The sequence below is a fragment of the Pocillopora verrucosa genome, chromosome 4 (assembly GCF_036669915.1).
Source record: "Pocillopora verrucosa isolate sample1 chromosome 4, ASM3666991v2, whole genome shotgun sequence".
In the NCBI taxonomy this organism is placed as follows: domain Eukaryota; kingdom Metazoa; phylum Cnidaria; class Anthozoa; order Scleractinia; family Pocilloporidae; genus Pocillopora; species Pocillopora verrucosa.
This window is the reverse complement of record NC_089315.1, coordinates 26,967,826-26,991,781: the sequence shown is the minus strand read 5'-3', so window position 1 is coordinate 26,991,781 and position 23,956 is coordinate 26,967,826. Positions and strand designations below refer to the sequence as shown.

Below are 23,956 nucleotides of genomic sequence, written 5' to 3'. Positions count from 1 at the left end.
TCATTTTTATTGCCGTAAGTAAGCTAAGTGTAAAAACCTTTAAAACTCGGACTGCTCATTTCGTTTTCTCTTTGAGGATTTTCCTCTCTGCTCAAGTTGTAATAACGTCAATTACGGCGCTGGACATGTTTAAAAACTTTTGTTTAGTTCTTCGGTTGTTATTTGCCGACTTGCTTGTTCCGAAATTTCACTTTTAATAAACGCAAGAAAGCTAGAGAGAAGTCCGGGAAATGGTAAGACATAGAACTATTTAGCAGTTGGCGTGACAGCTTTAGCTCTCTTGCTATGTGTTCTATACTCTCACAGAGTTCACTGTTTCAACCAATGACAGTGCGCGTTATATGCGAACTTTATAAGGAACTTAAAGATCATTTGGATCTTCCAAAATCCTCACCACTTACGCTTGAGGCGCACATTTGGTTTGCCAATAGTCCACGGCCACTGGTTGGCTGGTTTTGACAATTGCAACCAAACCTTTTCTTTTTTTCAACTCACCAGTCTGGGGGATTGTCAAACTCATAACGATGTGCTGATTGACAAATTCTCTCATAGAAGTATGACAAAGTTTCCCTCGTTAGTTCCTTCTCTTCACGGCCTTTCACTTATAAAGAAAGAAAATGAAACAGAAAGCTGATTTTGCTGAATTTTTCAGGTTTTCAATGTGGCGAAAAACAGTTTCAATGTAACAATGGAGAATGTGTCAAAAGCGATTTAAGATGCGATGGTGACCTCGCATGTAAAGATCAATCGGACGAGGAGAACTGTGGCTGCCCCTCCAATAAGTTTGATTGCCAGGATGGAAAATGTATTCCTGCGGAAGCTGTGTGCGACGGCAGCAACGATTGCTCAGACGGAGATGATGAAAATAATTGTCGTAAGTTCATGATTGCATCATGCTAAGAACACCACCTTAGTTTTCTCTTAACTTTTATGGTAATTGTTCTAAAGAGTGTTTTTTTCTGATCCGTTTTGTTAAGTCTATTTCCTTGCTATGTTTCTCTGCGGTAATCATATTCGCACGACTCAATTAAAGATTTGCTTTTCAGGTAGTCCATGTCCCCTCAAATATCATTGTCTTGATGGATCGTGCATTTCCTGGTCTAATACCTGCAAGGAGATACCGTTCTGTGGGGACGGGACTAACACACCATCTGTATGTGGTAAGTAGGACACAACAGCCCATACCTAATTCTAATTCAGCGTAATTCGTGTTAATTCACAAAAATTTTCGACCATGCCTTTTCGTGGCCTAAAACTCTTGAAACCAATCATTATGTAATCTTAAAATATCTTGGTGTACTTTAAAAATTGCAGTTTAAGGGAAAGCGAGAAAGCTTCGATCTTGCCTTCCCCTTGATATTTCTGTATTTCAGGGTCGGGGGATTGCCTTCTCAGTGATTTATCGTGCTCATCGGACACGTCGAAAGAACTCTTGAAGTGTAAATCGTCTTTCAGAGGTAACATACACGTCAAATTACTGAGATGCTGCTATACCTTAAAAGACCACTATTTTTTCGTTTAATTCTTCATCCTCTCGTTGCTTTTATGTTTACGATACGGAGACAGAGCGTCTGGTTCATTTGGGTACTGATTTAATAGGCTTGTTTGATAAAAGACAGGGTTCAGATGAAACAAACGTAGTTAATTTAATTTGATATTCGCGCATTACCAATTATAATTACGATGCCTAAGATACCTACAATAAGGTAAATTTGACCCGATGAAACCAATACGTGGTCATTTAAAGTGTGCACCGTGGAAAATTGGAACAGTCAGTATCAGTTGTGAAACTGCTCTAGTTCATTTCACGAATTACAAATGGTCTTATCAAAGCGAACAATAACTCCTTGTGTACCCTTCCAATTAAATCTGGAAAAGCGACTCCGTATACTCCATGGAATTATTCCATGAAGCATTGTCATCCTTCTGTGTTTCGGTAACTAGCTAATCTTTCCCTTCGCACAGGCCACTGCAGCTTCGACGATAATTTTTGCACATTAAAATATGACTGGAATGCCACGTTCCAGTGGACCAAAACGTCGGGCAAGACACCAACGGAGAATACTGGACCAAGATATGATCACACCACGTTTAGCAAGGATGGTAAGGAGTGCGTTCAGGACCAACACTTCATGAGATCAATTTTTCTGCCCTCTTTCAAATGCTTTTTTACCAAAATGTCGAGTAGGAGATCCCAGTGGAATATTAAGTTATGAAATACACCAAGCAATATTTGTATTTTGTATAGGTAATCACATGATTTCGAGTGCAATTTAAAATAAATAAGCGAGAGTAATTAAATATTTTTAAAGACTAACAAAATTGCACGAGCCCGTAGGGCGAGTGCAATTTGGGGTCTTTGAAAAATTAACAAGTGCTTGTTTGTTCCAAATTGCACGAGAAAAATCATGTGATTACATGTTAATAATATACATGAAAAAATACAAAATAACAAAGTGCGCGCATCAAGCAAAAATATGCAAAAATAATTTATTCAAAACGTGCGTTCGGTCAAAAAAACCGCGTACGATCAAAACAATAATATGCAGCGATATCTTCACATCTTAATCGCGCAAAAAAATTTAAAGTGTGGCTAAACAGTTCAAGAAATTGTTCAGTCTGTGTCCGAATCACTTTCGATGAAATGGAATCGTCGCCTTCCAAGGTTTAACCATGTTAATTTTTTTATTTCGGCGTTGATCGCTCCAGCAAAGTGTTAAGCTGGGTTGGCTCGTGATTTTCGATTTCCTTGGCAATTCCCTTCTCTAAACACCACTTTTTCCAAACCGACAACCAAAAAGCAGTGCATTTTGTTGCGAAATCCAAGGCTCGCATTTGGTTGGGTATATGTGGAGTTTCTTTGATTGCTGACCAATCAGAATGTGTGGTTTGTTAGTTTCTTTGCACTGGATTAACCCTCTTCTGCACTGAATTAACTGCCTTGTGCACTAAATTACCTGAAAACTGCATTTACTTCAACCAATCAGAACTGAGTAATTTTTTCATGTATGTTACTAATCCTAGAAATATTTGGAGGGCATACTCGACTAAACAAGGAACTAATCCTGAAAATTTCGTTTATCTATTGACATAACTATTTCTATCCGTCACTCTAATTTATTAAGTTTCTGGTTTTGTTATCTTGTTTTCACGTTTCTAGTTGTTCTTTTCTTAGGGATATATAGTTTTATATGTGCAATATGTGTAAATTTTCCAAGGTCAGCCTCCTCGAAGTTCTAAAATGACGTTATAACTATGAAACTGTGAAAAATGCAGAATTTGTTCATAATATTCGTCGTCTTCCCTCTATTTTCTTTACCATAGCCTGAACTTTAAAAGAAAAACAAGCATATGTAGTTCTTATTCTACAACAGGGTCGTATATCTACATCGAAGCCTCTCCACAAATGCCTGGAGACGCAGCAAGGCTGTTAAGTGACTGGATTGAACCCAATGAAGAAGTTTGCATTCAGTTTTGGTATCATATGTACGGGTCAGATATCGGTAATCTGAGCATCTACTTAAAAACTAACCAATCAGAAACAGTTGTTTGGACACTTTCGGGAAATCAGGGGGACCAGTGGAGGTTCGGACAAACAGCTCTAAACAGTCGAGATGCATACAAGGTAGGTTCCCTTGTATTTATGGTTACCGAGTACTTACGACTGCAAAATGTTAGTTTTCTTCATCGACATCTATAGTTCATGAAATTAAATGTGTGAAGATACTTTTGTGATCATTGAGTTATATCATAACTATAATTATCGCTATTATCACTACTCGTATCGTTGATGTTATCGTCATACTGTTCATAATCGTCATTACTGTTTTTCACAAGTTTATCATCGAAGGAACGGTTGGCTATGGAAGCAGCGGTGATATAGCTCTGGATGATCTGACATTGCTCGATGGAAACTGTAAGACAGTTGTTACGCAGAGTAAGTGAAATAAGATCTTTAGCAAAGTTAAATGTCTATAAGCCAGTGGCTATGCATGATTTCTGTCTTCTTTTTGTTATTTTTGTAGGAAGAATGACAGTTATGTTTTGAAACGATCCTGTGTTTAAGATATTTATGTGACATAACCTGCTGAACTCATCCACCTCTCACAGAAAGTTTTGTAAATATTTCATTAAAATGTACAGGCAAATTTATGTCTCTCATGTTCCCTAATTGTAAATCTGTACGTTTCTGGATAAATCCTTGCAACAAACAATCTTTACGGTACAATTACGACCCAAGCTTTACCGTTAACTTTATTGAACATTTCGTTGTACCAGCGACATAGAAAGGCCAAACACGAAGAGAAAGTTGCAGAAGAAATACCTGCGCACTCGTTTATAGCTCTGTAAATAGAAATAATTTATAGGGTAGTACCTTTTGTGGCATGTAACGATGATGAGGTTTTCCGACCTCTTTGCATTTTTAGAGAATCTGGACTGTGATTTCAAAGGAGACACATGTGACTGGCAGGCTCAAGGAAGGTGGACCCTTTCGAAAGGTGTGCCAAGATTAAACATTTTACCGTAGAGAGCTAAGAGAGTTCTTCATTTGAAAGTCGATTTTGGCCAATGATAGACAAATCTGCTCGCTGAGAAGTCATTGTATGCCTTAACAATTTTTGGACTTTAATAATTCTTCTCTATAATAATCTCTTATCAGATGGTTCCTCTATTTTTCTTCGCCCTGGAGCATATGCGATGCGTCATTCTCTATTTTCGCCCCCGAACATAAATACCAACGAATGGAAGTGTTTACATCTTTGGTATCTCATCGGAGGCAGCGACGGGTATGAAGCATCCATAACGGTGCTATTAAATATGTTAACATCAAACCTAACGATTTTGCTTTTCTTCGCGGACAAAGCTACATCTGAGGCAACATACACACAAACACCGTTACCAAGAAATTTCACGGATGCTCAGGTAACTTCAGATCTTTCATAGGCTTTCCAAGCTTCATGTGAATTGGATTTATCTTAGATAAATTTGATGTTGAGTTGGATAAGCATTTTAGTTTAAAAGTTATCCTTCACACTTAAGTGTGCTAGTCTGCTATTGACAATGACATCATCTCATATCTTTACGCAGATCGAAATAGTGGGAACGAATGAATTGAAACTTCTGGCTATCAGACAAGTATCCTTTTCCAAAGATTCTTGTGAACATATTCCCAAGCGAAGAAATGGTGGGTCTCCATCACTATTCATGGCGTCTATTCACGTGCATATTGTTCCGATTGTTGCGTTTCCATTAATGACAACGTAACACTAGATGCCACAAAACAGCGAAGGTTTCCTAATTGTTTGGCTCGCTCTCTCTGCACCACAATTTTGGAATTATATTGTGGGCGGTATCTTTATTAAAAGGCTAACAACTATAAACAGAGCTCATAGAGTAACCTCGTTCGTATGATGACGTACCATAGCCGTGTATAGCTGCAAAAATGTTTTTTTTCAAATATTCGATGTCGAATAATACAATGTCAATCTACACGGCTTATAAGTGTAGCGAATTTAAATACACCCTGCAAGGGTCTACTTTTCATATTTTATCATCATTTAATCTTTAGATTTGCATCAGCATAAACCCCTTGGAATGGAAAACGGTGAGATCCTTGACAAGAAGATCACCTCATCTTCACAAGTGGATATGATTCATGCCGCCATCCAAGGAAGACTTCACTTCCAAGCGACCCCAGGCAAAGCAGGGTCTTGGTCCGCTGGTTCAGAGGACTCAATTCCATGGCTTCAAGTTGATCTAGATATTCAGAACACAAGAGTTACAGGGGTTGCGACGCAAGGGAGAAACGGACCCTTCGCTCAGTGGGTTACAGAGTATAAGCTACAATACAGTAACGATGGAGTAAGCTTCAAATACTACAGGGAACCCGGACAAACCACAGTAAAGGTACGTACGTAACATAATTAGAAGTCAACCATAGATGCATGTCCAGGACAATTCAAAAGGTCTCTTTTGCAGTAGATGAAATTCTGAGCGTCGAGTAAGTTGGTTTAAAAAGGCAAGAAAGGCAAGAATTTTAAGAAATATGCAATACATTTGTCTCGTGTGTGTTTCTCTGGAACATTTCCACACACTCGTGACAACTGTAAGATGTACTTCTTCAAAACCAAGCGCTTGTCTTTTTTCACACATGAGTTTTTACATGACTTACCCTCGCATAAAAATCCCCTTAATTAGGCAATTTTTCTGACGAATATCATCCCGTAAGATTTCTGTATACGAACAGGGCTTAGCACAGATTAGTAATATCTTTCTGAGCGATTGTTAAGGAGCTAAAATGTGAGCTTGTTAACATCGTAAAACTATTGATATTTATAACACAAAAATTATCATAATGCGATCTTTTGTTGCTACAGCACTTTGCTGGAAACGTTGACCAGGATGCTGTTGTTTTTCATGAACTTAATCCCCCAATCAGAGCACGTTACATCCGCTTTCGACCTGTGGCTTGGTACAAAGCAGCTTCAATGAGAGTTGAACTTTATCAGGGTGTGGAAGGTAAGTGAATTACTTACGGACGTTTATTTCTTCTATCTTTTCTGCGAAAACGCTTGAAATAAGACAAAATATTCGGTATCACATTGCCAAAAAGAAATGTAAAACAGCGTTGGTGTCTTTTTGTATGTACAAATTGTAGACACCGTTAGCTAGAATAATGATATATGTAATTCCAGGAGAGCTTTTTTAGTAATCGCTGTCTAGAAAAATGTTATTTACTAATCTATGGAAATTTTTTAATTCTCGTAAAGATAGCTGTTTTATAAATCATCATGCATAAGCGTGAGATCTCGGTTAGTTAGCTTGAACAAGTGTTTTAATTATATAGATAAAAATTAGTAATTCACTGGTAAGAATTGATAATGATCAGTAAAATAGATAAGGTATTTTTCCTTACATTGATCTGCTTTATTACCGTTAGAGTGTAATAGAGCTCTGGGAATGGAAAACAGCGAAATCTTGAGTGGACAGATTCTTGCTTCTTCACAATGGGATGGATATTCCGTCGCAAGCCAGGGAAGATTATTCTTTCAAGCGACAGAGAGGACACAGGGTGGATGGTCAGCTGGCCAAAGGAATGCAAGGCAGTGGTTCCAAGTTGATCTGGGAAGTCAGTATGTTAAAATCACAGGTGTAGCAACACAAGGCAGGCAAGACCACGATGAGTGGGTAACCAGTTACAAACTGAACTACGGGAATGATGGGAAGAGCTTCCAATACTTCAAGGAAAAAGGAGAGGTCGAGGACAAAGTGAGTATAAAAAGAGTCAATCAAATCTTTATCATGCAAATATGTTTTAGCAAACAATAATCAATGCCATTAAATTGCCATTTTTCAACTTCTGATGATGTCAAGCGTTAAAATTCTATCAGCTAATCAGCTGATAGGCAATCGATAACAAGTTGATCTGGAAAATCTATCGCCTTGATCAGTTAATATCACCGGTACTCATCGTCTTTTGTTTTTCTTTTTAATCAGTTGAAAAGTTGGACGAATGTAATGTTTTGATCTGTTATGAAGTCTTAATCGCCAGTTTTCTTGTTATGACCTTCTTGGCCGCGGACTCGTTACCATATCCTATGCGATATCCACTAAAATTATCTACGTTTTAGAGCAGCCCTTCATTATAACTAATAAACAAATCTCACTCTACATTCGTCTTACATAGGAGTTTATTGGAAATGTGAACCGTGACAGCATTGTTCATCATGAACTTTACCCAGCTATCAAAGCCCGTTACATTCGCCTTCAACCCCTGTCTTGGCATAACTGGATATCTATGAGGGTGGAATTGTATGGTTGTTCAGAAGGTAGGCGAAGTCTCATCCTCTAAGTGAAAATGATTTTCATTTTTTTCTACAATATCTTTATCTGATACAGTCCTTTAGCTCAAAGACGTTCTTACCCTATTGCATACAGCTGCATGCTTGTTCTTTTTTTCTTTTTCAATTTCTTTGTTGTCTGACTGAGGACAACAACGAGGAAGCAATTGTTTAGAAGGTATTTAAAGTTGGAATATATACTCAGTTTGTATAACTTAGAAAAGTTGCGGTATAGATTATGATTTAGGGTATTTATTTACTTGATTCGATTTCAATAACACAAACAGAATGTCAAACGGATCTTGGCCTAAAAAATAGAGCTATTCCTGATGCACAATTAAGCGCTTCATCGCAGGTGGATCATTACCATGCCGCATCTCAAGGAAGACTGGAATATGAAGGTGAAGAGTGGAGATCGTCAGCCTGGTCAACTCTCACTAGCGATAAAAGCCAATGGCTCCAAATTGATCTTCGAAGTATCTACATTAAAGTAACTCGGGTGGCGACACAAGGTCGAACCGGTTGGCACATGATCTGGCAGTGGGTAACACATTACATGCTGCAGTTCAGTGATGATGGAGAAAACTTTACTTTCTTCAAGGAACTAGGAAAATCAGCGGCAAAGGTAGCATACATGTTTTGTTACGGACGTGTTAGCGGTGTGTTCTGTTACAATGATAGATATTTAGATGAACAAATTGCCGTTCTTTCAATTTAGAATTTTAGTGGAAACAGTGACAGCAATACTGTTGTTCATAATGACTTAAACCCACCGATCAGAGCTCGTTACATCCGCTTTATCCCACTAGCTTGGTATCGCCATATATCGATGAGGGTGGAGCTCTACGGTTGTCTGGAATATAGTAGCAAAGGTGAGGAATGCAGCTTGGACTTAAAATAGGATCATCTCTTTAGGAAAATAGCGAGCGGAAATTATTCGACAAGACCAGAGAATGTGTCGATAATACAGTGCAGCTTTCTCTTCACGAAGCAGTGATGAATGACTGACTGACTAATATAATGACTGATCAACCGACTGGTCAATTGAAAAAGTGGCTGACTGACTAGCGGACAATGTTAGTATTAGCATCGGATTTGGGCTAAATTTGGGTATGGTTAACATATAATCCTACTTTATTGGTACATTTTGACGGCACTTTTTTAATTAGTCTTACCTTGGCTTGACTTTGGATATTTTGGCTTGACTGCCTTGCTCCAAAATACGAATTATGCCTCGACCGAGCTTGCCTTCTATGCGGTCCAAAAGTACCACCTGACGCGAATAGGTATAGTAGCTATCCTTGCAGATAAAGGGTTTGGAAATGGTCTTCACCCGTATTTACTCCCAATAGTTTCCATGAATGTATCCGAATGCCGACAAGCCCTTGGTATGCAAGACGGTATAATATCAGATGGACAAATCACTGCCTCCTCGGAATATATGGGCGGATATGCTGCAATCCAAGCTAGGCTGCACTTTGCACGAATAATCGCACACAAGGCTGGGTCTTGGTCAGCGGAGAGAAATGATTTACATCAATGGTTGCAAGTGGATCTAGGAAGTCATTACTTTAGAGTTATCCGAGTTGCAACGCAAGGAAGGCATGATGATAGCCACTGGGTGACAAAGTATAAGTTAGAGTATGGAAATGACGGAGAAAAATTTCATTACTACAGGGGATCCGGAAAAATTTCAGATAAGGTAATGTAATTGATACATCTTCTACACTAATTGGTATTTCGTTCCTCAATCCTTAACTTTCAGCCTCAATTCCGATTCAGGGACCCAAAACCTCAATCAATTTCTGGCACGGGAACAAATATCTACAGGTCATAAGTCTGGTCTTTTTTAATTTTTCCTTCAAAAAGACTGGTCCTTTTCCCGTTGATATCACTATGACTTATCATAAATACGAAAAATACCTCTAAAAAAGACGAAATTAGAACATACCACTATTATAATTAATGATTATTCGTAATCGAAAGAATCAAAAGTCACGAGAGGAAGAAGAGGCTGGGTCACTCGCCTTCAGAAACTGCGAACTTTTCGAAGAATGCTCTAAATGAGAGAAATTAATGTATTTAAGCAATTGCAATGATGAATAACCATATACCATTGACGGTTGTCCTACTTTTTTAACCAAGGTTTTTGTTGGAAACTATGATCGAGACACTATCGTTTTTAGTGAACTAAACCCACCAATCTATGCACGTTTTATCCGCTTTCGACCACAACATTGGTTTGGCCACATAGCCATGAGGGTAGGGGTCTATGGATGTCAAGGTGAGGAAGTTTCAGTCTTCTGAATCATTTAAAAAATGCAAAAGACATATGGCTTTTCGCATTACTTTCATAATCTTTCAACTCATTTAGTCCCCTAGACTGTTCTTCCATTCCATCTACCACACCCTCTGCTGTGCACCTTCATTTTTTGCATGCACTTGATTACTGTCAATGTTTATAAATGCGAGTCAGAATTGGGTCACCAGTTGTGATCTACCAACAATTCATGCTTGTATTTTGTTGGTTTTTTTTTTTGTTTGTGGTTTGTTTTTTCTAACATGGAATTTAAGGATGCATGTAAATACGAAGAAGTCTCATAGATTTCTTAAAACCCTCAGAATGTACGAAACCTCTCGGTGTAAGCAGTGGTGCAATATCTGAAACACAAATGAGTTCTTCTTCCCAACTGGATGATGCTCATGCCGCTGTGCAAGGAAGACTCAACTCCATGGCAACTGAGGATAAAGGAGGATCCTGGTCTGCTGCCTCGAACAACCGCCGCGAATGGCTTGAGATTGATCTGCGTAGTCAGAACATTAATGTGACCCGTGTAGCCACCCAGGGAAGACATGATTCCAGACAATGGGTGACGAAGTATAAGCTGCAGTACAGTAAAGATGGTGTAAACTTCCAATATTACACAGAGCCAATGAAAACTGCACATAAGGTGGCGCTTATTTGTTCACAGACAACTTTACTTCGCTTTCCCTTTCCAATTCCCTCTGGTCGTCCTGCGATGAATTATCTTTATTGCCGAACACAGAATTTCCGTAGCATCGGTGTATTTTTTCGCCTTTAACCTGTTAATATGATGCCCTATAATCTATGCCAAGTTTCTTTACACCTTGGCATACTGATTACAAAGATGAATTGTCTACTAGATAGGTAGAAAGAAACAAATTACACCTTGCTATAAGGAAACAGGTCAGATTACTTTACATTTAACAGATCGGCAGTGGTTTAGCGTGGTCTATACTCTTATCGTCACCGATATTTGTCATGACAGTGGTCAAAACGTTGATTGTCGATGATTGACAGTCGATTTGTTTTTACCACATATCGACGTCAAATAAAACGATTCACACGTGGACGCGAGCCTCTGTACTGCTGAGCTCTGCACCCTTATCGACAACGGCAAATTGGCCAATGGGATTGCGATGTTCCTGCCAATTGTGGAAAAGTTAGGATTCCACATGAGTTCTATAACAAAGCATTACACTTTTTTCTCAAAAATGCATCCTTTGAACCTAAATATTACGATCATCAGGAGTAAATTTTATCTGAGACGGTATTCTATCCAATTTTCTATCTGTAGATTTTTGATGGGAACGTTGAGCAACACGCTGTTGTTTATAATGAACTTGTCCCGCCTATCACAGCACGTTTCATCCGTTTTCGGCCCGTTGACTGGTATGGTCATATGTCAATGAGAGTAGAACTTTATGGATGTCAAGGTAATTTATGATTTGTTGCCTTCCTGAAAACTTTCATTCAGTTCATCAAGCGACCAAATAATCGAAGTCGGATTTGTTAGGTTTTGTTTAGGATGCGTATGACACTCACACCCGTAGCAAAGGACGTGAAGTAACACTTTAGTTGTTTTTTGCTGAGTAAGTATTGATATCGAGGTATTCCAAGGAAGAATATCAAACATTTTCGTGTAATACCGGAATTTTCTTGAATGAGGATGTCGTATCTCAAGGTGTCTTGTTCCACCCTTTTAGATGATCGTCCCTGTGACACATCGGTAGACTGGTGTGGGTGGAAAAACGAACGTGGCTGGAAAAGAATCAGACATAAAGATCTTGATCAGGTCTATCAGAGTGAAGGTGGCGGTGGTAAAGGTTCGTGATGACTTCTTCAAAAAGCTTGATAAGAATTAGATGTCATTTGTTTCGATAATAAAAAAAAAATATTTCAGCATTTGTAATAGGCATTGAAATAAAGATGATGATAGCGCTACCATAAAATTTGTTTTACTTCTGTTTTTGCTTTTTCCGCCTTAGGTTTCAGTGACAACAAAAACTTCGAGGTCCACCTCCCTGACAGCGAATACGGTTACATATCATTATCTAATGTGGTACTGGATGAATGCTGTTTTACCATTTGCTTTTGGTTGAATACTGCTGACAGTGGCTTCTTTATGGAATACAAAAATGCGGGATCAGCCGAAGAAAACGAGACTCTTGTTTTCGGAATCTACTGTGGGAAAAACACATTTCTTCTTCAAAGCGGCAGCGAGAGAAGGTATTAAAGTAGGATCGTTGTAGGGTTTTTTCTTGTCTTATATTTGATTCACAACCTTTGGAGATTGCCTTAACAGAGAGGACGCCTCAAAATTATTAATTGCTGGCAGGTTAACTGCCTGGAACCGTGAATCATGCGTAGAGACCTCGCTCTCTCTTTCCCTTCATTCAAAGCTTGTAAAATTGTTTCAGCCAGTGTTGAGCGTGATATTTTTATCTGCAGTTGCTAATTACCAAATATTGCAACAAAACGAAATTAAGAGCAATTAAAATCAAGCAAAAGCTCAAAAATTTCCACTCAAATAAATTTTTTAATTGTATCAAACAGAACTTAAAACATAATCAACTAAGTCCTCAAACAAATCAAATAGAGAAAAAAAATTGGGGATTTTTACTCATTTGAGCATGAACAGTGTCTTTTGCTCTTTCTGCACAGCGAGCAACCTATGGATGTGATGGACTCCACCTGGCACCACGTGTGTGTCTCATGGGATGGGAAAGTTGGACTGCTTGCAGTTTTCAAGGATGGTCATAGAAATTTCAAGCTAAATGAGTTCATGGCGTCCCTACTTCAGAAGCCGAATGAAGGTAGGAAAAAAGACATAAACTATTTTGGGGATGGGAAAGGGGGGGGGGGGGCAGGGGGTTAGGGACCTCTGTTGTAATCTTTTTCTGAGCTGTACCTGGATGTGAACAGGTTCAACGAAGGAATTGATGCTGGATGATATTCAAGTTTAGTTGTAAAATTTAGCCGAAAGGTTAACTTTGAGTAAGGTATGATAATGGAGACCGTTTTACAAAGTTAACTTATTGTTTGCGGTCAGAACATGGAAGGTCGGTCATTTTCACCCTTTGCTTCTATCGACCCGTGAACAACATGCTTTGCACCTTTTGATCCGCTTAAACGAATTTACCCTGAGAAAGATTTTTTTTTAATATGCAAATACAGGAGTCGTGACAATTGGTTTTAGGAATAAAAATGGAACTGCCTCAGCTATTCTTGGTAAACTGAGTGGCGTCAATATTTGGAGCACTTTGGTCACAACAGAGGAGATACTGCGCATGTCATACGGTTGTGGAACAGAAGTTGGCAATGCGATGGCCTGGGGAAAAGTTAGAAATGGGCTGATTGGGAAAGTGGAGATGCAGTCACGTGCAACTTGCAACGATGGAAAACGTAAGGCGTACCGTGATAACTTCATTGTTGTTATCGTTGTAAGCCAAACATTAAGAGCAAACTTTCTGTTGTGGTTTTAATAATAATCTCTTTGAATACCTGTTTCATTCGATTAACAGAAAGGATAGTTTGATACATGGGCTATCCTTACATCTGTTGTTTGATTTAAGGATTTATGTTCCCTTATTTCGTTTTTCTTGTGGTCATTAACATTATTTCCTTTTCCGTTTTCGACGAACTTTAAAGGTGATATCTACTAGCAGCTAGTATTGTGTTTCTATGACCACTAGGTGCCAGGCTTGTGGTAGATACCGTCGATTTGGAGCCAAATGGGACCGCTGTTCTTGTGAGCCAGACATACAATAGATCAAATGACGGGGAAAGCAGATGCTTGAGGTTTCGCTATGTGCTGCGGGGGTCTGGAGATAAAACGTTGACAATTTTACAGAAAACAGGAGGTTTTTATGAAATACCCATCTGGACGTGGAAACGCAATTCTGGCCGCGGTTGGATTTATGGTCAAGTTCCGCTGACCTCTACTACGAAGTTTAAGGTGATATCAAAACTGTGAAATTTACTTTTCCATCAATTTACTGTGGTCAGTTAATGGTATTACTGATAAGTTGCATAAAGTCTTCTGCACAACCTAAAGGTAAATTAAAAAACTTCGTTTTCTCTTTAGATTTTGATTAAAGCTCAAAAAAGCAAGAAGGAAGACTTGATTGCTTTAACAGGAGTATATGTCAAGGAGGGACTTGATTGCAAACTTTGGCCCCTGTCGGCAAAACAGGGTAACTTACTTATTTTTACCTTTTACCTTTTACCTTGCCTTGCATTGTTACCTTATCTATCGTCCCATGTTACATAATTTTTTATAGCGGCTAATAAAATTAGCATGTAGTTTCAAAGGAAGGAAAGATTGCATTACTTTTTTAAACCCTTTCTGAGGATCTCCTCCTTTTCAAATCCTATGAAACGAAGTTGACCATTCGTTTTAGATCCGAGGCATCATTTTCTTCGAGAAAGTAACTTAGTCTACTTTTTGGTAAAATGCTATCAATCACTCTTCTGAAGTCCTTGTTGTGCTGTTCTCTTCATCTATGGAAAGTAATACCTAGCAGTTCATAAACTTTGCTGCTTTACAGTTCTTCATTAATCTGTGTTTTGCCCTTTTGGCTATTTTGTTTCCTTCTGTTTTGTTTTGTTTGTTTATGTATTCACATATCTATCTGCATATTTCTATTTCCAGCCTGCAATGAGGACTTAACTGATCCGTCAGGATATCTCTTTTCGCCGGCCTATTCCGGCGATGTTCTTAATGATATCGCTTGTACGTGGTACATTACTGTCCCACGAAATAACAAGATTCGCTTGGAATTCCAAGATTTCCACCTTCCGGACCATCCCACGTGCAAGGACTGTTATCTTCAAATTTTTGATGGAAGTGAAACGTCTGCTCCTGCGATTGGTCGATTCTGCGGATATATGTATCCTCCTATTGTCATTTCTTCATCAAATCATCTCAGAATTGCTCTCCGTTGTGCTGCCAGTTCCTACACACCCAGATTCAGTATTTTCTATAACTCCACGGCAGGTATGAAACGCTACATCTCTGACTTTTTATTGCAAGTAAGCAGTTTTTATGTTTTCTACTTTTGGAGCTCTAATAAAAAAAGGAGATATTGTAATGGAATGCAAATGTCAAGTCATAATTTCATGTTATTGTTTATTTTTCAATTTTTCAGCTCACAAGGATTTAGAGTCGTCCTGTTCGCTACAGCAAGGTGCACCAAGAATCTTGAGCTAATTTGCTTTCTTTTTTTCATTTGATTTCGGACTAACATTTTGTAAGACAGCATTAATTTAAACGAACGAGTTTCTATCTCATATACGTCACTGTCGCTATTGCCACACATCTAGACTCCTATTCAAGTTAGGTTTTTTGAGCTGTGTAGATTTAATTGAAAAGGAGCTATCTAATTTGGTCTTTCTTCAGGCTTTTGTCCCAAAACTGTCAGTGTTTCGATGCTTCTTTACGTATCAACTTATAAATGATGGTCTTAAATTTCTTGCCTTTCAATCAATGCTAATGAGCTTGTGTCTTACAATCCGTCTCAGAATGTCCATCAAGCTGCAAATGTGAAGAGTTTGGTGGAGAAGTAGACAAGAGGATACTGGTGACAGGAGAAGATTTACTAAATGTACCACATGACCTTCCAACCAACGTCGGAGCAGTGTATGTGACATTTGCGGTCCTTTTGATCTTGGTTTATTCACACTGTAATCGCCTTTTGCTCTATTGTGATTTCTTTCCAACAAGAAAGTTGAAAGTTCGTTCCTCGTGTTTCTCAAAACAATTGATATTCTTTCTTTGTGTTTAAAAAGGTTTTTCGGGCAAAACCGGATCTCCCAATTGCGCGAGGAGGACTTCATAAATCTCTTAAAATTAGAATATATGTGAGTAAACCTGTAACTTTTGTTTAAGATTGGTCAATTCTCATTGCAGCGACTGTGCGAATCTTAAACATTTTTCTGTAATTAATCGAGATTATGGTTAAGAAAACCAATTGATCTCCTTAGCCTATGCCTTGATTGACAAATTTTGGGCGAAAGAAGCTTTCCCTGTACGTTCTGGAAAAAATTAAAACAAATTTCTCCCTTTAAAACTCAGTGCCTTTGACCTGAGCTTAAAGTTGTTGATCACCTTTTTAAAAGCGTTCTCATTTCTTTCTTCCTCTTCCTCAGTGATGTGAGTTTCAATACCCTGCTTCGCGTGGATGAAGACAGCTTTCAAAATGTGACATCCGTCAAGACACTGTAAGTATCAATTAAACAGTGATTTATTTCATAGTGACTGAGTAACTCTTCCGCCTTGAAGTCTGTTGCGAGATCGATAATGACATTTGTCGTAGCAATCGGTATATTTTTCCTTTTTGTCGTAGGAGACTTGATTTTAACTTTATTCGAGCTCTTCCTGTTGGGGCCTTGAGAAGACTATCCAATTTACGCGTGCTGTGAGTATTTCATAAGAATAACATTATTCTTAATGATTTTAGATATATGAAATTCATATTCTTGTCCTTTGTGTTCTCCAAAGGACATGAATGTGCTTAGATCTAAAATTGCATTTTGAAAAGAGAGTAGAGAACTCTGCAAAACAACAACATGAAATGACCAAACTTTGCATTGACTGGAGAACGTGAACGACGACGGCTAATTTTTTAAACTTCTATCTCTAACTTAACGCTGTGTTCCATATTCAGTTTCGACAGCGAGAAATAAACTTAATGACTTAAGAGTACTGCGAGATTCGTTGGTAAAATATAAGTTTAATTTTTAACCGATGTTGTCCTCGGCGTCGCCGTCGTCGTTTCTTAAACCCCCTAGTACGGGGAAGGGGGATTTAAGTTTTTACCTCTTTTTAAGTTAATAAAATAAATTGATTGTTTTGTTTCAGTGACCTAGGAAGGAACCTTCTTCGGGTTGTATTCAGCGAGATGCTTGATGGACTCTCAAATTTGGAAGTACTGTATGTACTTATTTTTAGTTAAAAAATAATCTTTTTTTTTTAAGTCTATGATAATCAGGTAAACCATCTCTCCTCTTGGTTTTGTTTGCAGGAGTTTTCGCTCTAACCAAATCGAGCTGCTGGAATATGGTGCTTTTAAGAACCAAAGCAATATGACGCATTTGTAAGTGCATTAAATTGGTCACTAGTAAAAACTGATTTTGACTGTCATTGGAAAAATCAATGGAAGAACACTTGATGAGCAAATAGGGGGCGTGGCTCCATCCAATGGATAAATCACTATCTTTTGGATAGCGCTGTACATTTTGTCAGCACTCATCCGCTGGATAGCTATTTGTGCATCGGATATCGTTATGCACCCTTAGAACAACTGGGTTCTGTTATTTAAGCCAAGTCAGTAGATAGATATTTCTTTCTTTTTATTTTTTGTAGTTGTTTATTTAATATCATTCTTGTTTCCATTTAGGTACCTACAGGATAATAAACTGAAAGAAGTGCCAAATAGGATGTTCAAAGACCTTATGAAATTAAAAGTATTGTGAGTGCATTGATATCATATTTAGAGCAAAACCTACGGAAAGGGACAATGATAAGAGGATACTCCTACATTTGTCAAGTGACTGTTTTATGGCAAATGCAAGGAAGTCATGGATTAGTATTTTTAAATTTTTCTCTTTAATGAACTATAAATTGCTTTTGTCCCATATTTATCGAAGGATTGTGTTAAATTTCCATAAAAATATCTTATTAGCTACCTGCTACTTTTTTATCTTGATCTATTTGAAATCTCCAGAAATCTTAGTAGGAACGAATTAACAGCTGTATCGAAGGAAACCTTTAAAGGGTTGAAATCACTTGAGTATCTGTAAGTATACAATGTTGCTGAGTAAAAGTAGACTATTAATTTCTCTATTCAGAGATTGCACCTTGCTGTAAAGCTGTATTCTCATTTTGTTAGTCACTTTTATTTGATTTTTATCAAAAGGGTATTCGAAATTCAAAGTTAAATTAGATATAAAAAAACCTTCTTTCACAACTACTCAAGAATTTGCAACAGTTGATGAATAGTTTATCAGAACGTTTTTCAACTCAGTCAAAAAGGTCGAAGATTCACTGCACGAAATGCTTTTGCCCACCTCAACCAAGTTACACAATAATTTCGGAGATATAAGAGAGAGAATTTGATTTTATCAAGAGTAGACATCAACACGATTCGTTTTTTCACTTTGGGAATGGTGAAAAAGAGAGTTTAATGTGAATGTCTTACGCATCAGCAAAGTTGACATTGGTACACGACGTAAGGTAAATCAGTTATTCTTGCTTACTTTTTTTTATGCATCAATTCAGGTACCTGGACAGCAACAAACTTACTAAAGTACCTCCAGACGCATTCAATGACCTCAAGAACCTCAAATATCTGTGAGTAATCTTCTTTTTAATCTCCATCAGTCTAAATTGGTAAAATCTAAAGCTAGCTCAGTTTTTTCCCAAAAAGAAAATCTTGATGACGGTTTTTTTACTTTACACAGGATGTTTTGTAAATCAACAATAATCCATTCCACACGTTACAATTATGGGTAAAAGCCACTGCTCTTTTGAAATCAACTCATGTAAGGCCCTTTGCTAATATTCAGACATTCAATCTTTGAACATCGATAAAATCACCGTACAACATTTTTGTTTGACGCATTCAGAATTTTGTTAAGAAAGCAAGATAAAATCATGAAAGAAATGAAAGTGAAGTTTACTTATTTTTCAATTATAATAGGAGACTAGATCGCTTCATATTCTGTTGCTATGCCAAGAAGTCAATTGAAGGAGTTGCTTGCGATTCCCCAGTCGATGAATTCTCAAGCTGCGATGATCTCATGAAAAACAAAACTCTTCAAATTTGTATCTGGATACTGGGAATCCTTGCCTTCTTTGGCAACCTCGCTGTCATAATATGGCGGATAATTGATAAAGAGGAGAACAGAGTCCAATCGTTCCTACTGACAAATCTAGCATTTGCCGACATGTTCATGGGTGTGTATCTGTTGGCAATCGCCATTATGGACGCGAGGTGGCAAGGTGAATATTTCAAGCATGACCATGAATGGAGGTCTGGCTGGGGTTGTCGAACTATTGGAATTTTATCGATGCTTTCCAGTGAGGTATCTGTACTAATTCTAACAATCATCACCATGGAACGATTTATTGCAATCGTCTTCCCATTCAAATTCAAACGCCTGACCATCAGATCTGCCGTATTCACCTGCACAGGAGTGTGGATATTTGGAATAGTTATTTCAGTGATTCCCATCACCGGAATAGACTATTTTTACGATCAGAACGGTGATTTTGGTTTTTATAGTCGTTCAGCAGTTTGCCTTCCTCTTCAGCTGTCTGAAGGAACCCCGGCCGCTTGGCAATACTCCGCCTCTTTCTTTATTGGGATGAATTCCATTTCTTTTACCTTTATCCTGGTGGCGTATATCGCAATTTTTTTGACGGTGAAGCGTGTAACCCACTCTGTTCGATCGACGAATTTAAACAGAGAATCCGCCATGGCTAAGAGACTTGTTTTTATAGTGATGACAGACTTCTGCTGCTGGATGCCCATAATAATCATCAGCATTTTGTCTCTGACACGAAATTTCAGTGATCCAGACAAAATTGCTTACGTGTGGATTGCAGTGTTTGTTCTTCCCCTCAACTCCTCCATTAATCCAATCCTTTACACGTTTTCCACCGATAGAGCAAAACGTAGCTTTCGCCGGGAGGGGAAAAATGTCACTGGTTTCGTTATGAAGACCTTGAACAGACGTACAGAAGGTGGGTATGTCTGTTGAGGAATACTTTGGTTCTCAAACTCTGAATACTATTCTCATCTCAAAGATACGAAGAAGCGTAAGAAATTACCTTATTCAGTTGAAGTTTAAGTGTGCTTCTATCTCATCGTCTTCACTTACAACAAATTGCTACGAAAACAGAAAAAAAAACAAGGGAAAGCAAACATAAAAGTGGAAAAAACCACGTGCAAGCGTTATCAACCTAATCACACAAGGTCGCATTACACGTCAGAACCAACCTAACTAAATTGTTCTGTAATTGTTCACAATTTTTGTAAAACTATCAATATATATGGTGTTAGGTGTTCTATTCGTCTTCAAAAATCCCCTTTTGTTTTTCCATCCTGAAACGTACCTTTATTCATGATCAGTACGCTATTATTTTTTTCTTTTGAAGATCGATTGTCCTCCTGTTCCTCGAACATCTCCAGAAAACCGTTTCTGTCTAAAGTCCTTTCCATTTGCAGCCCCCAGCGAAAAGTAAGGGTATTGAAAAAGCTGCAGCTCGAGAGCGTTGTCGTGCACGCTAATCTGAAGCTGATTGAAGAAGTTAATATCTTCAAAGATGATACTGCTGGAAGAAAATCCATAGTAAGTACCTCTTTGCGATAATAAAAATGGCGCTTATGTGGCTACAGACCAGAGAAGATTAAGTCAAAAGCCAATCCTATGCTATATATTTGTCGCTAGTTGGCAACTCTCTCTGTAAGCGTTTAGGGACCTGTACCTTAATCAAGGGAGAGCCCTTGGAGTAAGGCTTGTTTGACTAATACACTATTTTTCCGTTAATATGTTACAGGATGCTCTACATAAAGACCTTTCTCATGTTTTTTTCTTGAACTTCCCTTAAAGTGTGAAATTAATCTTGTTCTGAATATTTTTCCATCCACCAATCTTGCGCAAGGATCTTGCATGTCTTATAAAAAAATTGGCAATTAGTACTCCCTGTGTCGTCTACCTTAGATTTACCATTGCCATGTATGACATGTGCAAATGAGTATAAGCTTCACGTCACCTCTCGCTGTTACAGGGTTATGTTACAGCTTCGTGTGAGGAAGGAGGTGTTTTCAATATGGTGTTGCTAAAGTACTTTGGAGAAGAAATGAAGGAGGACTGGAATCGGGAAGTGGGTGTAGTGCAGAGCCTCTCTTGTGAGGAGCAGCCTCAGTCCAATGTGTTACATTATCGATGGCACTGCAAAAGTAAGTGAACCTAGTTTTTTTTTCAATGTAAACACCAATTTTTAGAATTGCCATAAATTGTTCGTACCAATTTGAAATCCTAGTTTACTTACTGCTTCTATTCCATATATATATATATATTTTTTTTTTTCCCTTTTTTTGTTGTTGTTGTTGGAAAATCAGGATCTGTGAAGTTCACAGAGCCGCAGCAGAGCCTTTTTTAAGGATTTCATAGGTGCTGTACTGGACCTCTGAAGTTTTTTTTTTTCTGTTAATTTCTTTAGCTAGCGACCTAAATATCGAGCAAGGCAGAACGATGATCAATGCTTTACAAGGAAAAAGTTTGTAAGTTTTTAATGAATACGAGCTTTATTATCAAGCTTATTTATGGAAATTTCCATACTATTGATAACAGGTGATATAACGGTTTTTAAAATGAAGTGTTTTCTTTTTTTTTTTCTAAAAGCCTGATATGTTTCGACTTTGTGTCGAGTTCAACTCTAGAAGATTTGATTTGTGAGGAAGGAACTGTCATCGACTTTGAGTCAATCTGTGCGGTAGCTTGTGACGTCCTAGTCGCTATAGAAGGGCTACAGGAACTTGGAATACTTCATAATAACATCACAACACAAAACATTCTGATCAGCCAGTACCCAAGGGTAAGTAAAGTGGTAGTGTAGTTAGCATATGTACATGTATCTTCTTATATGTTTGCTACCACAGACTTTCTCTTTCACCGAAAAGTCGACAATTATATAGTTCTTTATTCAAAGGTTACTGTGCTTTAAAAAATTCCTCTTAGTTTCACACAAATGTTTCTTTGAGCTTTTGAGGAAATTTCATAGAAACAGAAAACATTCTACCTGCATCCCTTTTTTGCAATGCCGTATGGCATATCTTTTGTTACTCAGAAATCGACCTAAAATAGTCCAGTTTGGTTTTGACAGAGAGTTAGAATAATCCAATGGAGCGTGCGCTGCACGCTTAAACCTGAGGTTCGTAGGTGGAGTCCCTCTCTGATCAGTAAATGGGTTTCGCTTCTCTTGATTGTCCCTTGTTCTACACTCAGTCCAGGGTTGTAAATTGCTAACTGGTTGGCCTTCTACCCGTTGAGGTTTAAATAAAGTTCCTTTTAATGTCTATTATAAGTTTTAAGATATTTGAGCGCATTTTTAATAAGAGAGACACAAAGAAAACCACTAATTCACCCATAATTCTGCCACCCTTAGACATTAATTTTTTGTTGTTGTTTTGGGTTGGAGAGAGGTTATGGTTATTGCCTCCATGTATTTTCCTTTCACAGATTCCTCCAATCAAAGCAGTCTTGGGTGGATTCTCTCGTGCATCCAAGTTGAAGGAAGAAAGCGCGTTTACAAATGAAGCTATCGATAAACAGAGTTGTTTTGGCAGCCAAGTTAAGCAGTTTGGACATTTGTTGGCCACACTACTGGGACACTGTCACGGCTCTAGTGAACAGGTCAAGGTAAACATCGACAATTTATATTAACTTAAGTAAAATTTTACCGCTCGGACGGTGACAAAGACACACAGTGACTTTCGCACATACATTTTCTTTTCTCCAATAGCTACATGAAATTATGAACCTCTGCTTTGAGGAAACACCAGAGAAGAGGCCTACAGCGTCTTTCCTTCGAGAACTCTTGGAAGAGGTCTGGTGCACAAAGGGTCTTAGTGATTCATTTGTCTGATTTAACATACGGACAAAAACACTTAACAAGTGTAAAATACAACTGGTTGAGCTTTTGAAATATCAAAAAATGTTGTCCATCCCTGCAGTACGTGGGGTACAAAAACACTTAACAAGTGTAAAATACAACTGGTTGAGCTTTTGAAATATCAAAAAATGTTGTCCATCCCTGCAGTACGTGGGGTACAAAAACACTTAACAAGTGTAAAATACAACTGGTTGAGCTTTTGAAATATCAAAAAATGTTGTCCATCCCTGCAGTACGTGGGGTACAAAAACACTTAACAAGTGTAAAATACAACTGGTTGAGCTTTTGAAATATCAAAAAATGTTGTCCATCCCTGCAGTACGTGGGGTACAAAAACACTTAACAAGTGTAAAATACAACTGGTTGAGCTTTTGAAATATCAAAAAATGTTGTCCATCCCTGCAGTACGTGGGGTACAAGCCATGGGCAAAAGCGATGTTTATCTCTTCAATAACGGCAGAATGATTAGAACAAAGCGCATTACTAATTCTGCTTGTAAATAGTTCACCTATCAGACTGATTGGTTCATGACTAATACCCGATGAACTTACGTGCTCGGATATTTTCGATGAAATGATTTGAATGAATCCCTCAGTAGACACAAAAACGATTTGATTTTTATGTGTTCGTTCCATCGACTACGGACTTCCTCGTCTAAGTTTATAGATATTACTGTAGTTTGCAGTTATTCAATTACAGTCCAACCTGTAGTTAGCGGAAATCCTTGGAAAGAGTGACTTGGTGACCTCTTGATACAGGTTGTCCTATTCATACAGGTTCCACAGATTAGGAGTATTATAAAACGATAAACGTCATCTTGTGCGAAATTGATCACTCAACGTACAAAGACTCGCACAAAAATATCACTAACATTGCTTCCGGGAGATAAACATAGATTCAAATATATTCGAAAGATTATTCTTTGTTTTATCCGAGTAGTCCCACTTTAAGTGACCGTTCAATACAGGTTATAGACAATATAAACAGGCCGTGGAACTCAGTAGAGGGCGACCACGACCGCTTCATAAATGTGACCACTAAAGAGAGGTGAATATTACAGGTATTAAGGGGAAACAGTTTCTGGACTTTGGAAACCTACCGCTTAATACAGGGTATCCGCTTAACACAGAT

General features: G+C 38.1%; 1 protein-coding gene across 1 annotated transcript in view; it reads left to right on the top strand.

Moving 5' to 3' along the window:
* Positions 1-22,835, top strand: part of LOC131773442 (uncharacterized) — a 45,216-nt gene extending 22,381 nt beyond the window's left edge. Inside the window, exons 29-71 of the mRNA XM_059089417.2 lie at positions 653-874; positions 1,047-1,160; positions 1,374-1,457; positions 1,966-2,103; positions 3,375-3,625; positions 3,838-3,937; positions 4,428-4,499; positions 4,661-4,923; positions 5,089-5,185; positions 5,570-5,907; positions 6,378-6,519; positions 6,941-7,269; positions 7,688-7,829; positions 8,129-8,466; positions 8,560-8,713; positions 9,194-9,543; positions 9,987-10,125; positions 10,464-10,792; positions 11,441-11,579; positions 11,850-11,948; positions 12,132-12,372; positions 12,808-12,959; positions 13,321-13,548; positions 13,839-14,101; positions 14,231-14,339; positions 14,798-15,142; positions 15,294-15,332; positions 15,667-15,784; positions 15,934-16,005; positions 16,294-16,365; positions 16,491-16,562; positions 17,006-17,077; positions 17,169-17,240; positions 17,544-17,615; positions 17,871-17,942; positions 18,425-18,496; positions 18,846-19,891; positions 20,306-20,499; positions 20,939-21,114; positions 21,378-21,434; positions 21,556-21,748; positions 22,393-22,572; positions 22,676-22,835. Coding sequence (XP_058945400.2) covers positions 653-874; positions 1,047-1,160; positions 1,374-1,457; positions 1,966-2,103; positions 3,375-3,625; positions 3,838-3,937; positions 4,428-4,499; positions 4,661-4,923; positions 5,089-5,185; positions 5,570-5,907; positions 6,378-6,519; positions 6,941-7,269; positions 7,688-7,829; positions 8,129-8,466; positions 8,560-8,713; positions 9,194-9,543; positions 9,987-10,125; positions 10,464-10,792; positions 11,441-11,579; positions 11,850-11,948; positions 12,132-12,372; positions 12,808-12,959; positions 13,321-13,548; positions 13,839-14,101; positions 14,231-14,339; positions 14,798-15,142; positions 15,294-15,332; positions 15,667-15,784; positions 15,934-16,005; positions 16,294-16,365; positions 16,491-16,562; positions 17,006-17,077; positions 17,169-17,240; positions 17,544-17,615; positions 17,871-17,942; positions 18,425-18,496; positions 18,846-19,891; positions 20,306-20,499; positions 20,939-21,114; positions 21,378-21,434; positions 21,556-21,748; positions 22,393-22,572; positions 22,676-22,798 — 7,880 coding nt within the window. The 3' untranslated portion in view covers positions 22,799-22,835. The remainder of the gene's footprint in view (positions 1-652; positions 875-1,046; positions 1,161-1,373; positions 1,458-1,965; positions 2,104-3,374; positions 3,626-3,837; positions 3,938-4,427; positions 4,500-4,660; positions 4,924-5,088; positions 5,186-5,569; positions 5,908-6,377; positions 6,520-6,940; positions 7,270-7,687; positions 7,830-8,128; positions 8,467-8,559; positions 8,714-9,193; positions 9,544-9,986; positions 10,126-10,463; positions 10,793-11,440; positions 11,580-11,849; positions 11,949-12,131; positions 12,373-12,807; positions 12,960-13,320; positions 13,549-13,838; positions 14,102-14,230; positions 14,340-14,797; positions 15,143-15,293; positions 15,333-15,666; positions 15,785-15,933; positions 16,006-16,293; positions 16,366-16,490; positions 16,563-17,005; positions 17,078-17,168; positions 17,241-17,543; positions 17,616-17,870; positions 17,943-18,424; positions 18,497-18,845; positions 19,892-20,305; positions 20,500-20,938; positions 21,115-21,377; positions 21,435-21,555; positions 21,749-22,392; positions 22,573-22,675) is intronic.
* The last annotated feature ends 1,121 nt before the right edge of the window (positions 22,836-23,956 follow it).